Genomic DNA, 19,698 nt, shown 5'->3' on the forward strand with positions numbered 1-19,698 from the left:
GCTTTGTTAGTGTGATCTGCTTTATACTTACATTTCCAAGACCATAACGATGTTGGCTTTTTCTTCAAAGGCATCTACACATTGGACAAGTTTTGGATGATGTAGACAGTTCATGATGCTGATTTCATCCCTTATATTTTCTTTTTCCTTAGCAGAATATGCTTTGAAAAATTTTCCCGCCCAAACTTTTCCAGTCTTCTTTTCAACAAGCCTAAAGACTTGTCCAAATTTCCCCCTGAAAATATATAACTATTTCCATAAAATGTTTTTGCAGTGTATGAGCCACCATAAATAGCAACATTTTACTAAATATTCCAGCGCAACCACTCTATTCTGAAATTAAAATATCTTCATATCAAGTACTGTTCTGTACTAATTTTGTGCAGAGTAATCTCCAAGAACTTTTGCATGAATACCACATTTCGAGATACCCTGCTATCCCAATTAGCAAGTTTTATGTAAGAGGGTTCAAAAAATGGACTCCTACCAGGCTTTAATTCATATGACTCCAGTTTTTCTGGACACAGTTTTCTATAGGTCATAACATCTCTGAAGGGGCAGCAGATAGGAGACATCTCAGGTATAGGATATAGGTGAAATCAGAATCTGAATGCTAGAGGCTTCAGTACTATTATTTCACATTGCTGTATATGTACGATTCCACCTCTACATACACTTGTCAGGATTTGTTAATGGCAGCACACAGGATCCCCTGGCCTTCAGCACCACCCGCAGCACAAATTGCTGAAAGATTATCATGGCATGCAATTCACATAACCACGAGTTTGAGCACTGAGAAACACAGCCAGGCTAATCACTGACCTTCACTGAGCAATACTATTAATGCTCTTGGGATTATGACTGCTGTGAACAGAGATTCTAGCCCGTGGGCAGGATAATCTTATTACCTCTAATGGATATAATAGAAATGCAAGTACACAATGTGTACCCTTTTTTCAGCTGGCTTTTAGAACACTGAACAACGAATGAATCCTCTAGCTTTATTCATCTGTAGGCTACATTTTCCTTGCCAGAAATGCGTGTAGTGCCTATTTAAAATTATCAATTAATAAGAATAAAGGATCTTTATGGAGTGGAGGCCAACATATGTTAAAGTCTACTTTTACTGCAACAGAGGAACCCATCTAGAATGTTGGAAGTGTGACACCATCAAAGAATGAATGCACGTGATCTTTATAATTGACTGGTAGCCTTGAAAACTCCGTGTCTTCAGAAGCACAATATAGTACTTACGATCCCAGTCTTTCTTCAATATTATAGACATCTGAAACTTTTTGTTCAGTGTTGATAGTAACCGTCCGATAGTTGACCTCTGTTTCTTTCCCTTCTACAAATAAGTATTAAGGACCATGATTAAAACCTCCATAAAACATGAATTAAAAACATAGATTTGCATTTGTCCTGATTAAAATACAAACTTCTTACCATCATCAGATAGCTCCACTTCATCCTCTTTAAGTTCTATGATGAAAACAAACAGACAGAAATTACTTATTATATAGGATATGGTACTTGCATAAGATAGTCAAATTATTCACAGTAACACGGGCAACTGGTAGATCCTATGACTAAGCAGCAAAAAAGCAGTCAGGGAGTTTGTGCATTAACTTCGTAATTAAAATCTCTTCACCACTTCTATGTAACTATTGACTACACAATCACAATCTGGTCACCATTTCTTAATAAATCAAGTTCATGTATTTAGCAGTACCTGTCTATTATACCTGCCTCTAGGAACATCAGCATACTGAATCAGTTCAAAGTAATCTAATAAACAGCTTTAGGAATGCCTTAGTGAAATGAAAAATGAATTAAAAATATTAAAATCAATAACAACATTCCTGGTTCAATGACAAATATTTTTTCTAACTTTTATATGCATTTTTTGGATTGCAAAGCCAAAAATAAAGCAAGTTTGTACATGAAAAGATCCCCTGCAAAGCATCCAGACAACTTTTTCAGACTCAAGATGACGAGAAAATTTGGACAGCAATGCACTTTCCTGAGCATGGCTGAATTTTGAAATCATTGAGGTCCAAATGGACCCTCAGTTCTGCAGGCATACTCAAAGGCAGGAAGAGATGTTGGCAAGCCCAGTGACATAAGACAGAGTAAAAGCTGACCTGAGTGTCTCAATTTTAATTTTTAATTTTCATGTGCATGAACTGTCAGTAGCACCCATTTTGTGTTGTTCCCTGTGTTGCCTGCAGGTATGAGGGGAAAGGGGTTGTAGCTGGAATGTTGTTATATATTACTTACACCGCTTGGGCTCGCTCCTTAGACCTGTGGCTATGACCAGTAATTTGAAAAACTGCAAAGGCAGTTGCACAGTGACCTGTGCAATTCCCCCTTTAGCTGCTGAAGCATTAATACGGTACTCTGGATGCTGTTAGGTGCTTTAGAGTATAGAGTTATATGCAGTGGATGAGAAGAAAACAACAGAAAAAAGGGTGCAGGGCGAGCAGATAGCTGGTCTGATGCATGAGCATCACCTTTTCACATCCCACACATAATGCTGCATCTGTATTCTGGTAGCAAAGCCAACCAAGTGGGTATAATCTGTTACTAAAACCCCTCTCTCTTTTTTTCTGGATTTGCAACACTTCTATGTCCCAGCACAACTAGCTGGTTTGCAGCAATTTACCAAAAGAGCAGGGAGGGGAGTGAGCCTTCCCCACTCAGGGGCAGCTGTCCTCAGATCTTCCTCAGCTAGAAACCACACTTGCACAGAGCACATCACATTTTCCTCCCCTTTTAAGGGCTGCACAAGGGAGCTGATCCCAGCCACGCTGCCAGTAGTTAATGTCTGCCAAATACTGATTAGACAAAGAAGCCAGTTCCCGGTCCTGCAGCGACACGGTATTGAAGCCATGAACTAGAAACATTTTGATCCACCAGTGGAAGCCTGAATTAGATAAGTGGAACATATCTGAGCTTGGTAAGAGCTGAGTAGCTCTGCTAAAACCTTTCTCAGAAGTGAGTCAATGGTACCAAAGTTTCCTCAAACGTGGCAAAGCCTACTTCAATCTGTTGTGATTTACAACCTTATTTTAGTAGCTGTTTTCTTTAAATGCACAGAGAAAAGTTAGCTATGCCTTTGTTCACTAAGATTATATTGTGATTGCTAATATGCACTGGCCAACTCAGTATGAAAATCAGAAATCAGTCTTTCTGGCAGCAACAGAAAATCCCTAGTTACTCAGCTAAGTGCTTACATAGATGGCAGCTAAAGTCCTGATTCTGAGAGGTGCTGAACACATGCACTTTCCACTGACTTGAATTAAAGCACCAGTTGTATTCACACACTTGAAAAATCACACTTTATGTGACTTGCCCTTTGTCCACGCTAGCTGCAGTATCAAGAACTGAAATTGAGAAGCCCTGGCATTGAGAGCCCCAAGACAACTCACCCTCCTGAAAACAGAATACATTTTCTTTTCACTCAGAACAAGATTTTCTGTTGTTTTTAATATGTATCACAAGGATTCATACACTTTCTAGCCTTTTTGTATTAAATCTCTGTAAGAAAACTCTCAGTCTTAAAAAGAAAAATAGCTTGTTTGCTTTGGTCCAGTATAAGTAATGTTTGCTCTAGAAAAAAAATCAAATGTAGGGAAGAGTCAGGTCCCCAACTCTAGAAGGTGTTCATCCTGCAACTAAAGAAAGAGCATTCAAACACAGGGAATTTTATTATGAAGAGCTGATACCATCTATCTTCCTTTCAATTTTATTGCTACTCCTAAGGTTATTTTCCCCCCTTTGAAGAGAAGCTGCATCTTGATTTAGATCAGGTTTTAAATCTTTAAAACAGAGGAAAGAAATTTCTCAGAATGCATCCAATTTACCACTTGAAGAGAAATATGATTTACTTTTGTTTGGAAAAGTGTGTTGAGAGGCTTACACAGTTGAGTGATGCTGCACCACTTTGCTATTGTTTTGTCTTGCTGTGGCAATAAAAGATAACATCACAAGGATTATGTGAGACACTTAGAACTCCAAAGCCCTGCATACATAAGTAAGGAGGGAAAGATACAACACAATCCACTCCTCAAAGACAGGAAAAATCACAAAATATATTATTCCTGGTCTGGGCTTTTTGGTGTGGTATGACTATCAAAGTGATCCTTGCACAGTAGGTAGATGTGGGTGTGCACAAAAATATACAGTCAATAGTTGTTTTTAAAAATAATGCTGATTTTTGTGTGTGTTTAAAATTTTGGTACCAGTTTCCGAATAATTTCTAAAATGCTCCAGCTCTTCCCATTAGTCCTTTGAGAAGATCTTAAGCAAAAAATAAGAGGCAAAATATACTGCAAAATATTTTTACAAGTACATGCAACTGTAATCAAAAACCCTAAAAAATATTTTTAGCACCCATAATGCTGCAAAACCAACATGCTAGGTAGCGTAGACTTGAATTCAAGATTAGTGTTCTAGGACTGAGGTGCTCTACCGTGCTGGGATTTGAAGCACGGGAACTATAAGTAGGTATGAGAGGCTAATTCGGTTTCTGCTGCATATTCAGTGCTTGGCTAGCAGCAAGCACATTTACTTTTTCCAAAAGCAAATCTGGGATAGCATTTATGGCTTGTTTTTCCATGGTCCAGTATAAACCATAATGAACCCATCAGTATGTTTCAGGTAAGCCACCAAACATCATTTTCCAACTGGGCATAGTCTGAATGTGTAACTCACGTGTGAAAGGTTTCGTCTCCCATTACCTGTGCACTGAACTACAGAAATCTGTCAGCCAGCACTCACACAGCAAGCCAGAAGTCGAATTATCAGTTGCTTTCACAAGACAGGACTTTTGGACCCCTGAAGCCAAGTTTCTGCACTGGATGCATGGAAAACTTATATGGTCAGATATCCACATGAAGTCTGCGAAGGGACTTCAGCACACTTAACAGTCAGCATAAGCATTCATTGCACAGAGGCACATACGAAGGAGTGTGTACAGCTGCCTGACCTCACTAGGGAACTGTTAACATATCGTTTAATTGAATTTAGATGATTTTTTTCTCTTAAAAACTAACCTTCTTGTTTCTCTCCAACTTTTACCAGCTCAGACTCTTGACTGGGCTCGCTGATGCCATACACGTTAGCAGCTCGCACACGGAATTTGTACTCCCGGTCAGCCTGCAGGTCCTGCACATTGAAAGAGGTGCTGCGGCAGGTAGTAAGATCTGTCCATTTGTTATCCGCTGAGTTCCAGATCTCCACAGTGTAGGACTGCACCGCACTTCCACCATCATAAGAGGAGCCATACCACGAGAGAGTGAGGGAGGAACTCCGTATGTCTGATGCACAAGGTGTTCCAGCGGGTGGGTCTGGTTTATCTGCAAAAACATATGCAAAGCACATGAGAAGGAGAAGGAACAACTGCAGCACAGACAGACATACCTGAATTAGCTAACATAGATGCCAATCCCGCATGGGCCTCAGCATGGGTTGTTCAGTTCCCTGGGCATCTTGCTAAGCCGTGCTGAAGCCTAATGCCCTTCACAGCTATCATTACAGAAACTATGGAGACTAAAACCAGTCACAGCTATGCCTGCAAGTACTGAAAGCAAATCTCCCACAATAGTGCGAACAATGCCTTGGTGAACTTCCTTAGAGGTTTACCCCTGTAACAGTCATCATAGCTGTGACGCTCTTTCTCCAGCTCCCTTCATCCATTTCCATACTTCAGGGGCACTACTAACCTTACACGGCCTCAGAATGTGTCACTCATCCACCTATACCTGGGTAGCAGAGATACTAAAACCAGTTTGTTGGCACAGAAACACAGATCCTGAAGGGTAACAACTTTACTAACAATCAAGCGATCAACTTCACCTAAGTGCAGTTTTTGGAAGCCTAGTGCACTTTTTGGTGAAAATGAATTCAATTTAGGAATTAATCATTTAAATATTAAGATTCTTTTAATTTCATGTGCATTTTGGAAATTGTTGGGGAGGTAGAAGATAGAAACTTGTGTTTTTCCTCAGTTAGAGGCTTGCTCCCGCAGTCCTTATTTACATGAATAGAGCCAGTATCACCAGAACCTGGTATGCAGATGAGCAGCCAACTATGCAAACGATAAAATACAAAAACCTTGCAGTTATATGACTTTTTCAAAATGAAGTTGAATGATTTCATAGTTATTGAAATTAATGTTTTCCTAACAGACAAAAATGTTGACTTTTCAAAAAAATTACTGATTAAGAAAATAATTATGGAAGTTAAGCACTTCAAAAGACTTTAAAGGGAACAAATATCTTCCTTGGGAATAATCCTCTCAGGAGTAATCTAGCAAAACCTACAAAATAATGATGATGTTGATCTGGATGAACTAGTGGCCAAAGGTTGAATGAGAAATCAAAGGATGGGATAAAATGACAGAAGATGAAAAGAAAAAGATAGAAAGTGTGAGATGTTACAAACAGTGGTTACACTGGACATGGAGTGATAAAATCCTGTCCCATTTTGCTGGTTAAAATTGCTAATGGACTTTCTCCTTAAGAAAGGCAGAGCTGGCAAACCAGCCAAAAAATACAGCCACTTTCTCAGCAATAAAAACATCCAAATTCTGGGGAGAACTGCTGTGGACTTTGATCAAAGCCATACTGTGGTAGAATATATCAGTTGTCCCTCCATACTCAAATTATCATTCCTAGGAAAATCACTGAGCAGACAGAAATAGCCACAGTTTGCCACAAACTTGCCTTTAGTCTTTGGACAGAGGGACCTCTCCTCTGACTGCTGTGGTTTTACTCATAGAAAGGGAAAATGGGGTAGTCTAATCTGATCAAGAAAGTTAAATAACAGTTCACTGTTTGGAAGAGTATAAGTTCTGTTGACCAATGATTTCCCTGAAAAAACTTTTGTAATTCCTTTTAGTTCAGTTGTGATGGAAAATCCATCTCCCTCTATAACTTAAACATATGGGAAGATATGTAAATAGAACTTGTTAAGTATGAGGGAAAAGACTGGGAGGGAGGAAGAGATGGACACCAAGGGTTTACCACTGCATTCAGCATGAGAATGTCCAGGCAGAAGAAAAAGAGACTGCCAGAATGTAGGTTATCTTTATTCGTTTTGGCAACACTTGAATTCCACTAGGAGTCATCATTATACAGTACGTCTCTCGTTGAGCACAAATATCAGAGACCAGATGTCCTCAACCTCTGGAAATGGCTTATTGACCTGCTTAGTTGCCACATTTTCTGGCAGAATAAGAGACTATTAACAAGAATGAATTTATAGTGTAGATATCATGAATGGAATCACAAAGAAGTTAAATGATTTGTCCAAGGTTACAAAGAGAGACTGTAGCAAAGACGAGAACTGAAGCTTGATCTCCTGGTGCCTGACCAGCAGCATCCCTCTTCCCTTTACTACTCCTGCCCCAGGCTCCTTGGAGCTGCAAGAAGTGAGAATTCAATGCTCACACCACTCACAACATCAGAACCCTTGTACAATGCTACAGCAGCCACCAGAGAGCTGGTTGCATGGCACACATGGATTGTATGATTTTAGTCAAACAGCAGTGATAGCCATCTTCTTTTCACTGCAACTTATTATCCATACAGACCTTGTAGGGAATGATGCTACCTCTGTCATCTTCAAACTCTGTACAGAAGAATATTCTGCTCTGTGTCTTGTTTCTCTCCTATATAATCATCATTGCATCATCTCAAGATGCAGATAGAACTTGGATAAATAACAGCTGACTTACACTAAATCCAACCAGAACAGAGCAGTTGCTGATAGCAAGAGGAAAATACTTTGAAGAAAAAAGCTAAGCCAGTAGTCTATCACCTTACAGAGGCATCTGTTCGGGTTTGTCAAAGCAGTGCAGATTCTCTGACATCTGCTATGCACACAGCTAAATCTGGACAGTATGTGTCTGGTTTTTTTTTTTTTAAAAGAAAGTGTTAGCTTGCCCTAATGCTCTGCACTGAATTTTACACTGAAGGAGGAAAGAGTGCATATACTTCAGTCTTTGAAGAGCACAGTAGCCTGCTTCCCGTGCAGGACATGAAAATACAGTCTCTCTTTGCTGACTTTCAACACACTTCTGTTTCCAAATGAAACTCTGGGCATGATTTATCAGTTGCCTAGGCCACAATTACCTCGGTGACCTCTCTTTCCATGACTCACCTAGATAACTGCAATCCATTTGGCCAGCATAGTTTACAGAAGCAAGATTTAGGTTTATGAGCACTGGAGAGAAAACATTCATGGCCAAGGGGACATCAGCGGCAAAGAAAATCCTACATGACTTTAGTCGAATTATCTGCCAGCCTTGGGAATATTTCTACTTTCCTAATAAATTTTTCCCAGTAGGCAAAGATGAAAACCTGCAACCCTGGCTGGACTCTCCTGGGCCAGAAAGATGCACGTTTTTGTTTGAAGACTACCATGTGTCGCTGCTTGCAGATCTGCTCAATGTATAAATACCGGGGTAGTAGCTACTATGGGAGATCATAAACAAGAATGAAAGCCTAATCTTTGCTCTTTCTTAATATGACAGATGTATATGTACCATTTTACCATGCTTAAAAATTACTTGATATCAAACTGGATGGTATTCTACAGCTCTGCACATTCAGAGAATTTGCAGATGGTCTCTCCATGTGTCTGTTTTGTTTCTCAACAGTTTATTCTATGGGGATTTTAAAGGTTACCCTTTATTCATCTGTCTGTATTGAAAGCTAGGATATTTTGCCAAACTACATTCCCTTTTGGAATACGAAATCTCTAACAGCACAATCCACTGTTTCCAATAAAAATATCCAGTCGGTTGAGGAGGGATGTGGAAGTCAAGCACAATTCTCTATTTTGTCCTTCTATTTTAGTGTTTAGTATACCATTCATGTCCTTGAGCTGTCTATCTTGAATATTTCATTTGCCTGTCATGTGCAGTCTTTTACACATGCAAACCATACTTAGGCTTGTATTATGAGGGCTTTACATAGCCTTTGTTGGACCACAGTTTTGTTCTTTCTGTTCTGGACCAAACCATAGTCACAAGCCAATGTGTGAAATAGAAGGAAGGACATGCATCCAAAAACTACAGTGCTCCTTTTGAACATTTCTATAGGGGAAGCAATTAATTTAAAATATCGAGCTCTAACTTCAGTTTCACTATTATATGTAACAAAAGAAAACATGTATATGTTCTCCACCATAAGATGTCTTAACTATATGAAACTGGGGGTACTCCAGTCTGGGCTAACTTACAGCATGCATAGAACAAATGAAGACTTAGCTTTATGATATTCTAGATTGTCACAGTCAAATTGTATCCACACAGTCCTGCTGAACTTGGTCAGAATCCTACAAACCCACCTCCTTTGTAGCAGATAGTACTTACACCTCTTTTACTAGGATGCATGATCACCTCATTTGCCTAGTGGTATGACTGCAGAGGCTAACAGGATAGTTGGAGGTGGGACAGTTAAATGCTAAGAGGGACTCAAGCACAAAGCTCCCTACTTAAGCTCTTTAGGAATATCAATAGGGTTGCCCCGAGGTGGCTCCCAAAGGCTAGTGGCAGGCAAAGGAGATGGACAAGCAGCTAACTCGGCCTCAAGCCTGCCTCAGGGACTGTTTTGCACAGCAGCACAGACACTGCATAAAGTCACTGACACTAATGGCACAGAGAAACAGCAGTAGCAACTCATATGTGCTATACGCCATGCATAGAGGAGTAAGAGAGGAGTGGAGGTGATGTGAAGGAGGGTTCTACTGCTTTCCACCCTTTGTGCTCCCGCAAACCAGGCACAGATTAAAAAAACCCTACTTGTCAACAAAGGGAGACATAAATTACCACTACCCCAGAGCAATGAGGTCAGATTCCAGTTTATTCTTTGTGGCATGCGTTCCTTAGGGCAGATGGTAAGGTCACGAGCTGGCCTCACATGAAATGTATAAGCCACATTTAAGACCATACCAGGACTGAAACACACACTTCTTATTTACTCCCAAATTGAATTCAGCTGCAGTCCTTCCTCAGACAAATTCTCAGAAATATTTTGGTAAACAGGTTTTGATATACGGCCTAGAGTAACCTTTAATTAATTTGTATTTGTACACTCTGAGAAGCATAAAGCATAAGCATGCTCAGCCTTTAAATCATTGCTATTTATGAGACAAATTTGACTTGAGGTCCTTGCCTTTTTTTCAGTGGTGTGTAACTCAGAATTACTCCTGATAAGGAAAGGGACTTTCTTTCTGCATAGGTGGCGAACCCACAGCTCGTACAGGACACCCACATAACGTGAAGCTGTGCTATCCAGATCTCACTGCCTTCTCCACATGGCTCAGTTTACAGAGTCTGCAAGGAGACCAAAAAAGGCAGCAATCTCCTTATCTAACTCTGAGCACTGGGAAATGGAAATTGTTCTGCTACTTGATGTGAGGGTCAGGCTGAGCCAAAGCAAGGCGATAGGGCTTACTGCACATTAAGATCTTGCAGGGATCTGGCGGGCTCTTAAGCAGCAGTGTTGTTCCAGCAGAAAGCCTCTGAAAACTGAGAACAGTATAACCACAGCCTCTGAAAAAAGTTATTTTTCTTTTACGAACAGAGACAGCACTGAAGCAATGTCTCTCAAGTATTGTTTTCTTTATCTGTTCTCAAAATTGGTTTGGTTTCTTTCTAAATCCAGTTATCATATTACTGTATAATACTATTATTAGCTATTGTGATATTTGTCTGCCAGATAAAGAACAGACAGAAAGAAACAATTTAATTCCATTCCACAAGCTGTTTAGCTAGAGAAGGTATTTAATATGCTGCAAAAGCCAGTTGAACACTGTCCATGCCGACAGCACTGGCAAAGCCTTCATTTGAAATTCATCAGCAGGAGAAAAGCGAAACCATAAAAGGTCATAACTGAACTCGGCATTATTGCTGACAGGGCTCGGGGTCATGGCAGACCTCTCTGCTTTGCTCGGAAAACTAAGCCCTGCAGCTTTTTTTCCAAGGGAGAGGAGTGCTGTAAGTAGAAATATTCTTGCCCCTTAACACCCTGTAACAACCATTAACACCCTTCTGGGTGTTAGTGTACCATAGGTTTAGGATAAATTTAAACTAGAAAAGAATGCCTGCCTCCCCCCACAAAACAGCACAAGAGATGTTGAAATGAACAGAAATATTCTCCTAATGAAACACTCTCCCCAGCAGAGCCGAGGACCACATGAACAAGGTTAGTTAGCTCAGGGGACCAGAGTTTGAGATTCACACCTGCCCTATAATACACACTGTGGACTGCTGCTAGCCTCCTTAGTATGTGATCCCTCACCATATGGCCCCTCCTGACAACTCCAGCATAAAACTAAGTTATTTAAAAACTGCCCTTTTGAGACCTGTGGATAAAGTAGCTCACAAATACTGGAGGCCCAGAGCACTGTTTCGTGCTGTTGTTCCCGCTTTGCCAGTTGGGGTAACTGAGGCATAAAAGAGTAAAATGTCCTTGTCCAAGGACACGCAGGAGAATGGAGCTGGGAACGAAACCAGAGCTCACCACTCCCACACAAATGCCCTCAGCACAAGAACGTCTCCTTCTGCCACAGGCCTAATGGAACAAACAAATATATAATGCATTCTCAGGAGCCCTTTTTCAAGACCATCTGCTCCTGTGCCTGAGTCAACAAGCTATTTGGATTACTCATGTGCTACACGTTAGGCATCTGATTTGATAACTGATTGAACTAGAGCTCCAATACCTGTCCACTGAAAGGCACAATAAATTTTAGGACTTTCCCGGGAAGACTATCAGCAGATTCCAAGTCTTCACCAAGGTTTGAGTCCTAGGAACCCCATGTTTGTGTGCAGGAGTCATGATGAGTGATTTCTTAGTAACTAAGACATTCCTGGCATATCACAGCAGGTAAAATACAGGAATTTTGTTGTGAGAAATACTGTCATGACATTTCCTTTTCTTCGTCAGAAGAAAAGTGAAGGTAAGTATCAGGAAAAATAACTAAACAGGGAGTTCTACTAGAATTTCTCCTAACAGGAACGACATTGAAACTGGTGGCTCTTCAAGAAATAAACCTAGATCAGTGTACCTGCACTGATGCATAGAGCAACGTAAGTTGGTTTTCCTCTACACATTGTTATCTTGCTGTGGAAATTTAGTTTTGATACAGCAGCAGAGTTTTGCCACCAAGCATTATTGTGGAGGCTGACAGTGGAGGTTACAACACTGTTGAGCTACAACAGCAGCAACAACAGCAACATAAGACATCTCTCCCTTAAGCACCAGTCTGATTGCCCTTTAACCATAAAACTGGAGACAAAAATCCTCCAGCAATCCAGAGGAATTTAAAAGGCTAAAGGTTGGAGATCGAGTCCACCCACGTATTATTAGGAAATTCACTGCATTCTCAACCCTAACAGTAAACATGGAATCTCATGGATACTGCAAGATATAATCTGATACTTCTCAAAAGAAGCTGAAGTTTCAGAATCATTCATGTTAGTACTTCTGAGCTGCACTATTCTCTGTAGAACTGTCTGTGGTTGTTCTCCTTCACTATCTGCTTCACAGATGTCTGCACTTGCTTTTCCAGAGAGAGAACACACAGTTTCTGACCACCATTGGATCCACTCAGTCTGTCTAGCACTGAGACAGATTTCTCAGGCACTCACAAAAAATGCCAACAGTGCCACTATGAACTGTTGGTTATGCTATCCCGTTTCCTTATCACAGAGTTTCAGGGCAAAGAACTAACGCTAATATAGCACGCATATATGTCACTTCTTGAACCAGGACCAAGCCCTTCATATAAGCAATTAATAGTCCTACCGTTATATTCAATGACTGTTGGAGTTAGTGATGATCAGATCTTGTTCTTAAGCTAAACTTGTATTTTCTCATTTTTGCTTGGAAAGACTGCTCATACAGATTCTGCTAAAGGCATAGAAGTAACAGTTTCCTCACAGAAAGTAACTTCTCCATCCCAATCCAAGTATGGAATTGTAACCTCATGCAGAGGAGCAGGTATTACTTAGTGAATTCATGTTATATTACTTGCATGCCTGTGTGTAACATGCTTATACATGTGTCCTTAAGTACTTGGTTTTTCACTTTACAACAGGAAAGTGCATTCCATGAGGATGCAGTACACAGTATGTGCACAAATGCTTAGAGTAATAAAAACACCATAACAATTATCTTTAGGCCTCTTGGGGTATAATGATATTGCTCTTATTCTTCTGCATATATCTACCATACAGATCACTAATCACCATACTTTTTTTTTTTTTTTTTTATATACAATACCAGGAATAATACAAATCTAAAGGATTTATAAAAGACAAGCAATGATGATCAAAATCAGCCCCCAGGTAGGTAGCAATGTAGTAATGTGTTTTTACTTTTGTATTAAAAAAAGTAAAAGATATCCGTAATGTCCAAAGTATTCATCAAACACTGATCATCAGAAAACCCCTGTATACTAGGCATAGAAACATGAAGTAATTTGCCCAAAATCATGAAGGAGGCTTTTGGCATAGCTGCAGAACAGACTACTTCTCTAGTGCCAAATTCTCCTTGTTGACTACTCCATTACTATTTTGACTCTTTGTTATAGTATCCAGCTTTAGCCAGTATAAAAACCCAGTACCTTTCTCAAAAGTGGTTACAGATTGGGGTATTCCTGTCACATAGTTAAAATGTTCAGAACCATAAATTTGATAAATTTACCCATATGCATCCAATGGCATGAAAGGAATGAATATTCCTTGCTGTCACTGTAGAGTGAGGGCTCTACCTTGCCTAAATCAGTCCTATCTTACACTAAGCTCATTTAATACAGCTTTGGCAACAGAAGTCTACTTTAATCTGACAGTGTCTGCTGTAAATCATTAGCTCAGCCTCACATCAGGCCATTTTGGTTTTGGAGCAGAAACATGTTGCAAAATCTCTCTAGAGAGATCACTCAGCTAATGAAATTGTTTATTTAAGAGAGCTAATCATAACAATAGAGAAGAGCTCAACGTGGACATTTTGGGACCAGTCAACCCTTTAAAAGAAGACATTGCTTAACTTGGATGTCTCACTTCTACTGCAGGTCTCCCAGTATTATTAGTGCTTATACAGATGAAGTTACACAATGAATCAATGTGAAACTCAAGACTCAGTCCTTGTGGCTCAGTGCTGCGTACTCGTCACCACACTGCACTGCCTATCAATTAACAAATCTTCTCTAACTTGACTATTGGTGTGTGGACTGCAAACAGCTCACACTGGAGGCTGAGTGTAATGGACATTTTGTTTACTGATATTCATTAAAATCACAAAGGAAAAAGATTCCTTAGAATAAAGTTGGGTTTCTTGCAAGTGCATCTTTTCCCATGGCCCAAACTTCATTGAATCATATAGTACTCAAACTCTTTTAAGTAAGTATCAGAACTCCTGCTCAGTTCAGTTAAGTTTGCAGTTGAAGTCTGAGTCTGATAGTGTGAGTAGTTAAATTTAAGAATTTATGAGCCAAATTCAAAGGAATGCAGGGTAGCTTTTTTTCCCCAGAAGTCATTATTAAAAATAATTTCTAAAAATCATACCCAGCTATAGTTTACAGTCTAGGACTCAGGGTTTAAATCATAGCAGGATCATTTCTGATTTGAATCCTGGCAGATAAGCTCAGTCCTTTGTCCTCTGGTTGGAGGTAAGTCAATAATGTTATTTTTTGTGAAGAAAGGTCTTTGACAACTGAAAGTATAAAACCAAGAATATGGATGGTCTTAAATATTCTCAGGAAGGTCTTTAGACCTGCTCAAAGCAGGATCAGCTATAAGGTCAAACCAGATTGTTCTTGCTTATCAAGTCTGAACTTGAATACCTCCAAGGATGGAGACTGTACAACTTTTCCGCGCAACCTGCTCCCTGACATGCATTACAGTCCAAATTTAATTTGGGAAATGCTTATTGGAGTCTTTCACATGAGAAGCTTGCCCCTCAGCATGAAGACTTTGCAATCCACATGCTTGTAAAAAGTAATAATAAAAGAAATACTTTATTTCCACAGTTATCGCATTTTGTATTTTAACAAATGTCTTTGATTTGCTAAAATTCAGAACAGACAAGCGTGTTAGCTAGCCCTTTGAGAAACATAGCTCTAGGTCAGCTCAGACACATTCCTCCAGAAAGCAGATGTTCTATATTTGTAGCTTCCCTCAATACATTCAAGATTCAGCCGTGGACTGTGGTCAGTCAGCAGTGTTTTGAGCACACAGCATACAGAGAGATGTGCTTTTTATCGGCAAACTTATAGGGAGGCAGCTCACACATAATTTAGAGCCTTATTATAAATAGCTGAGGCAAACAGAGCTGATCTCTAGCACCGGGGATTTCTCCACAAATGCTTGTTCTGAATGTGGGGTCAGGGCAGGGAGGGCGAATTTCTTCCCAGTACTTTGGATGGAGGAGAGAGAATGGACAGGTGAGAATTTAGGTCTAAGGATGAGCTTTGGTAGACTAAGAAGTCTCACATTTGCATATTCAGAGAAGCATAGTTTCCCTATTTTGACTGGAGCCAGTTTTGGAGAAAAGTACCTTCCAACTTTCATGAACATTTAACACCTTTAAAGGTGCAAATAGGGTGAAGAATTTTATCTCAGTAGTGAGATTTTAACCCACTCCCTAGAAGGAAGACATTTTTGCTCCCTTTTCCCACATTTTTGAGCACCCAGATGGAAGAATCTGGCCTTAAAATGCATTTGTAGCAAACTAGGAATCTTGAGGCTTTGTCATGCCTTTGGCGGTGCTGACATCAGCGAGATGTCTCATTGAAGAGCTTGGCAATTTTACAAGAGGGAATTTATTCTTTTCAGTTGGAAACAGATAGCTTGTCATCAGCCAAAACACATGGCAAACTCCAGCACATTGTAAGGATTCTTTACCCAACACTCCCAAAAGCATCTCTGGGAATCCCACTGTTCTCTGGCACATTTCTTATGGAAGAGCAAAGCAGGAGGTTGAGATGTAGCTTTATAAGGTTATAGAATTCAAAGACTTTCAAGCCAATTAACTCCAAAGGATATAAACCAGTGACTTATATAATAATGAGTCAAAGCTCACACAGTGACAAGATAATAGGAATTGTCGGCCTAGTTCAACTAAAAAAAGTCCATCTTGCCCAATAACCTGCTACAGTTAGCATTCTGCAGCAGTTGCCTAGGAAAGAGTGAAAAAAAGGGAAATGTAAAGAGCAAATAATCTCCTGCCATTCTTCTAGCTGCTAATCATCTGTGTAGGGGCTTTGGAGCCAAAAGCTGTACCTAGAACAATGTATATGATGATTATTCGAGGCCCAATTTTTCACAGTGTTCATTTTTAACCCAGCTATATTTCTGACCTGCACAACCCACTCTTGGAAAGGGTGGTACAATTTATCTATGCATCATGTGAAAAATACTTATTCTATTTTCTTCTGTTCTTGAATTCTCTGGCACGTTCCTGGAATCTACTTGATATTTATACTCATTCATTCAGTTATCTTTTAACTGCAATGAAAGCCATGGATTAGATGAAAAAAAATCATTTAAATAATCAGGAGGCCTCTAGTGACAATATGTACAGCAGTATGCAACTGAGGGACATTCACTCTTTAGCAGTGGATATTGCTATTGGATACTTGAAAGTGTGATTCTACTCATTAAACTTTGTATGTTATTCACTGGATTGCTGGAATGAATTTCCAGTCCAACTTGGGTTAATGGTATTTTGCCACTGATTTCATTCAAGTCAGATTTTCATCTTTGGCCTCATACTTGCATTTCTTTACTCACTCACTAGCCCACATATCTGTTAGGACAGCAGAGCCAATGCAGTTATGAGTGTGTGATGAGGACACAGCCTTGCTGGTTGAACTAGAACTCGTTCAAATGCCTGGGCAAGCTCTGCCCTCCCCTGCCTTGTGTCCAAACCCCTCTGCAGAGGCCATAGATACAGACCCATCCTGTAGACTAATGTTTTAACCAAATTACCCTCTTTGCTTGTAGAACTTCCCCAGATTTCCCTGGAAACCTTTTGCTGTATATCCACCAAGGTGGATACAGGTGGAACCCACCAAGGTGGGTTCATTGGCCCTTTCAGAGCCAGATGTCACAGCTCTAGACTTTGTCTGATACTCAAGCTAGCTGGTCTAGATCTAGGGTGCAATTTTATCTGCAAATATACTGCAACTGTCTATCAGTCTACAACTAACTGCAGCTGTCCACAGAGTGCTACAACAAACCTGATGGCTTGAATATTTGAAGCTGTGTGTAAAAGCCCATATAGAAAGGGCTCCATATTCAAAACAGAGTGCCTTTATTCACTTCTGTCACTGTAAAGCAGTATACAATGGTAGGAATTTCAATTAAAAGGATAAAATCTGCCTCCTCCAAGCAACATGATGTTTTCAAATTTACAGTCTAATAGAAACAACCTCAATCCTTCCTGAACTAACAGTTTCAGAATTTGCAGTCTAGCAAACATCTGGACGCTGAAAACATTAAACAGGAAAAAGAAGTGGTATCTAACCAAAAAATGGAGACATGAGCTGTTTTTTTCTTGTGGTTTTTTTTTAAGTCTGAGCTATTTTGTACCTTCATCTGTAATTAGTAATTTTTCAAAATAAAACATAGTATAGCCTGAACTTGCTTATAGTCCTTATTACAATGTCACTGTCCATCCAGATATTTTTTAAAGTACTAGTTTTTAATTTTAGTCTTCTTAATTTATCTGATTATTTTATTTGATTTTTTGCATATCATCATATACAAGGCAAATGTAGAGTGATGACTGAAGAATGACTATATATCTAAAACATTATTATGGACTTACCAACAACTGTAAGGTTGACTTGTGCTTGTCTGCTGCCAAGTTTGTTCTCTACAACTAGGGTGTAACATCCACAGTGTTCCTGCTTTGTTGATGATATTGTTAGCTTGCTGCTGTTTTCAGCATTCTCAATTTTAATATATTCATTTTCTGCAATCTGCCAAATTCAGAAGGAAAAAAAAAAAAGATTTTAGGGGATAAATTTCTTCATATCTGAAAGAGCTCAAATTACAAAACAAGGTCATATCATATTGAGTGTTATCTGCAGATAACTCTACTACAGCAGTGAATATGTCCAGCTGGTAAAGAGTGTAATCAACACAAAACATCTAGAAATGCAGTGGAACTTTATAATGGCTCCAGTCCTTCAAAGGCAGCAGGGAGCACTGGTGTTGCTGTGACTCCACTAAAGAACAGGAGTTTCACTTTCTAGCTTCTCTTTGACAGGCTGAAATTGCAAACTGTGTAACTGGCAAAAGACCAAAGTTTGGTCTCACGTATCTCACAGAGACTACAGTGGAACAAGGGTTTAGCTCTAACTACCCTAATTCATTTGCTATTCCTCTTTAGAGGCCCCATGTGCAAATCATCCATAGCTTTGACTTTTACCCTCTTGTCTTATCCAGCCTTATTCTGTACTTCCACATAAATCAGGATAATAGTTTCTTAGGTTTGAACAATTTAAGATGATGTTGCCTGAAATGGAGATGTAATGCTACAGCTGTGCAGAGAGACATACAAAGAGCAGATTTAGCTTTCCTAGAGCATTTTTATTTTCTAGAGAGACAAAAATCAAAATCTCAGTTGAATACCATAGGCATATTATGAACTAGTTTTTAATTGAAACAAAGCTATCATAGCATGAATGGGCAAGGAAATTTAGACTTTAATCAGTATTAGCTTGAGACATGACAGATTATTTAAAAACCTCATAATGCTACACTGCACTTACAGAAGCTGTACACCGTGTTCTTATGAAACAGACAACATAATGTCAATGCCCTTCTTCCTCCCACCACTTCCTTCTTAGATAAGTCACTCTTCCAACTAATTCTCAGAATTTCATTAAAAATGAAGGCTATTTAGTTTGCCTTATCTTGTCTCATATATTCAGAAAATAAATTACAAGACTAAGAGCAGGACTTTCCCTGTTTTCTCAACTGAGATAAAACACATGCATTGCTATATGCCCAAAAGTAACATGAGAAAGATGCTCCTACGGTAACTCAAATAGAACGCTAGCAAATGGGTTTGTGTAGGATTACAGTTGAAAATATACTGAAAGTTGTTCCGCCCTGCCACTGTACTTTGTTCTGAGATTCTACACTGGCTTATATGTTTTGCTTCATTAGAATTAGTCAAAGGATAATAGTAATTAAAAAATTGGTCTAGTAGAACTAGATCTGCAGTATGCAGAGAAAGCCCTGAAAGGATGCTCAGTGTCTCGCAATGGTTGTGGGGAACAGGAAGCTGGATCCCTGTTTCCAAAAGAAACTCACTGGTCATAGTTAAAAAGCTCCAACAACACTGTAAAACAATGGACTTTGTTCCTCAACCAGTGAAGAGGATTTCAAAGGCTTTCCCCTTTTCAGCTGAGCACAGTTCCAGCATCTCTCCACTACACTGTCATCATGTACAACATAACGGTCACAACTTTGTGACATTCCCTTTCTTCAAGCAAAAGATATTTGTCCAGAATATATCTGTGAGAGGCCACTGTGGCTCTCTTGAACCTGAGGGAATGTGAGGAAGGAACATGGGGAGGACAAGTCCCTCCTGCATGCTGCAGCACACAGTGGCAGGGCTGAAACTACAACTCACCACTTACCGGATCTGCTCAAATAACTCCTACAAA

The 19,698-nt window shown here is 39.6% G+C and overlaps 1 protein-coding gene across 7 annotated transcripts in view; it reads right to left on the bottom strand.

Moving 5' to 3' along the window:
- The window catches only part of MYLK (myosin light chain kinase), a 218,379-nt gene that overhangs the window by 26,313 nt on the left and 172,368 nt on the right, over positions 1 to 19,698 (bottom strand). For all 7 annotated transcript variants that reach the window (XM_074873611.1, XM_074873610.1, XM_074873609.1 and 4 more), the window contains 5 exons: positions 17,847 to 18,000; positions 5,058 to 5,360; positions 1,447 to 1,482; positions 1,255 to 1,348; positions 32 to 235 (listed from right to left, as the gene is read on the bottom strand). In XM_074873611.1, coding sequence (XP_074729712.1) covers positions 32 to 235; positions 1,255 to 1,348; positions 1,447 to 1,482; positions 5,058 to 5,360; positions 17,847 to 18,000 — 791 coding nt within the window. The remainder of the gene's footprint in view (positions 1 to 31; positions 236 to 1,254; positions 1,349 to 1,446; positions 1,483 to 5,057; positions 5,361 to 17,846; positions 18,001 to 19,698) is intronic.

The sequence above is a fragment of the Strix uralensis genome, chromosome 6 (assembly GCF_047716275.1).
Source record: "Strix uralensis isolate ZFMK-TIS-50842 chromosome 6, bStrUra1, whole genome shotgun sequence".
Taxonomy (NCBI): Eukaryota; Metazoa; Chordata; class Aves; order Strigiformes; family Strigidae; genus Strix; species Strix uralensis.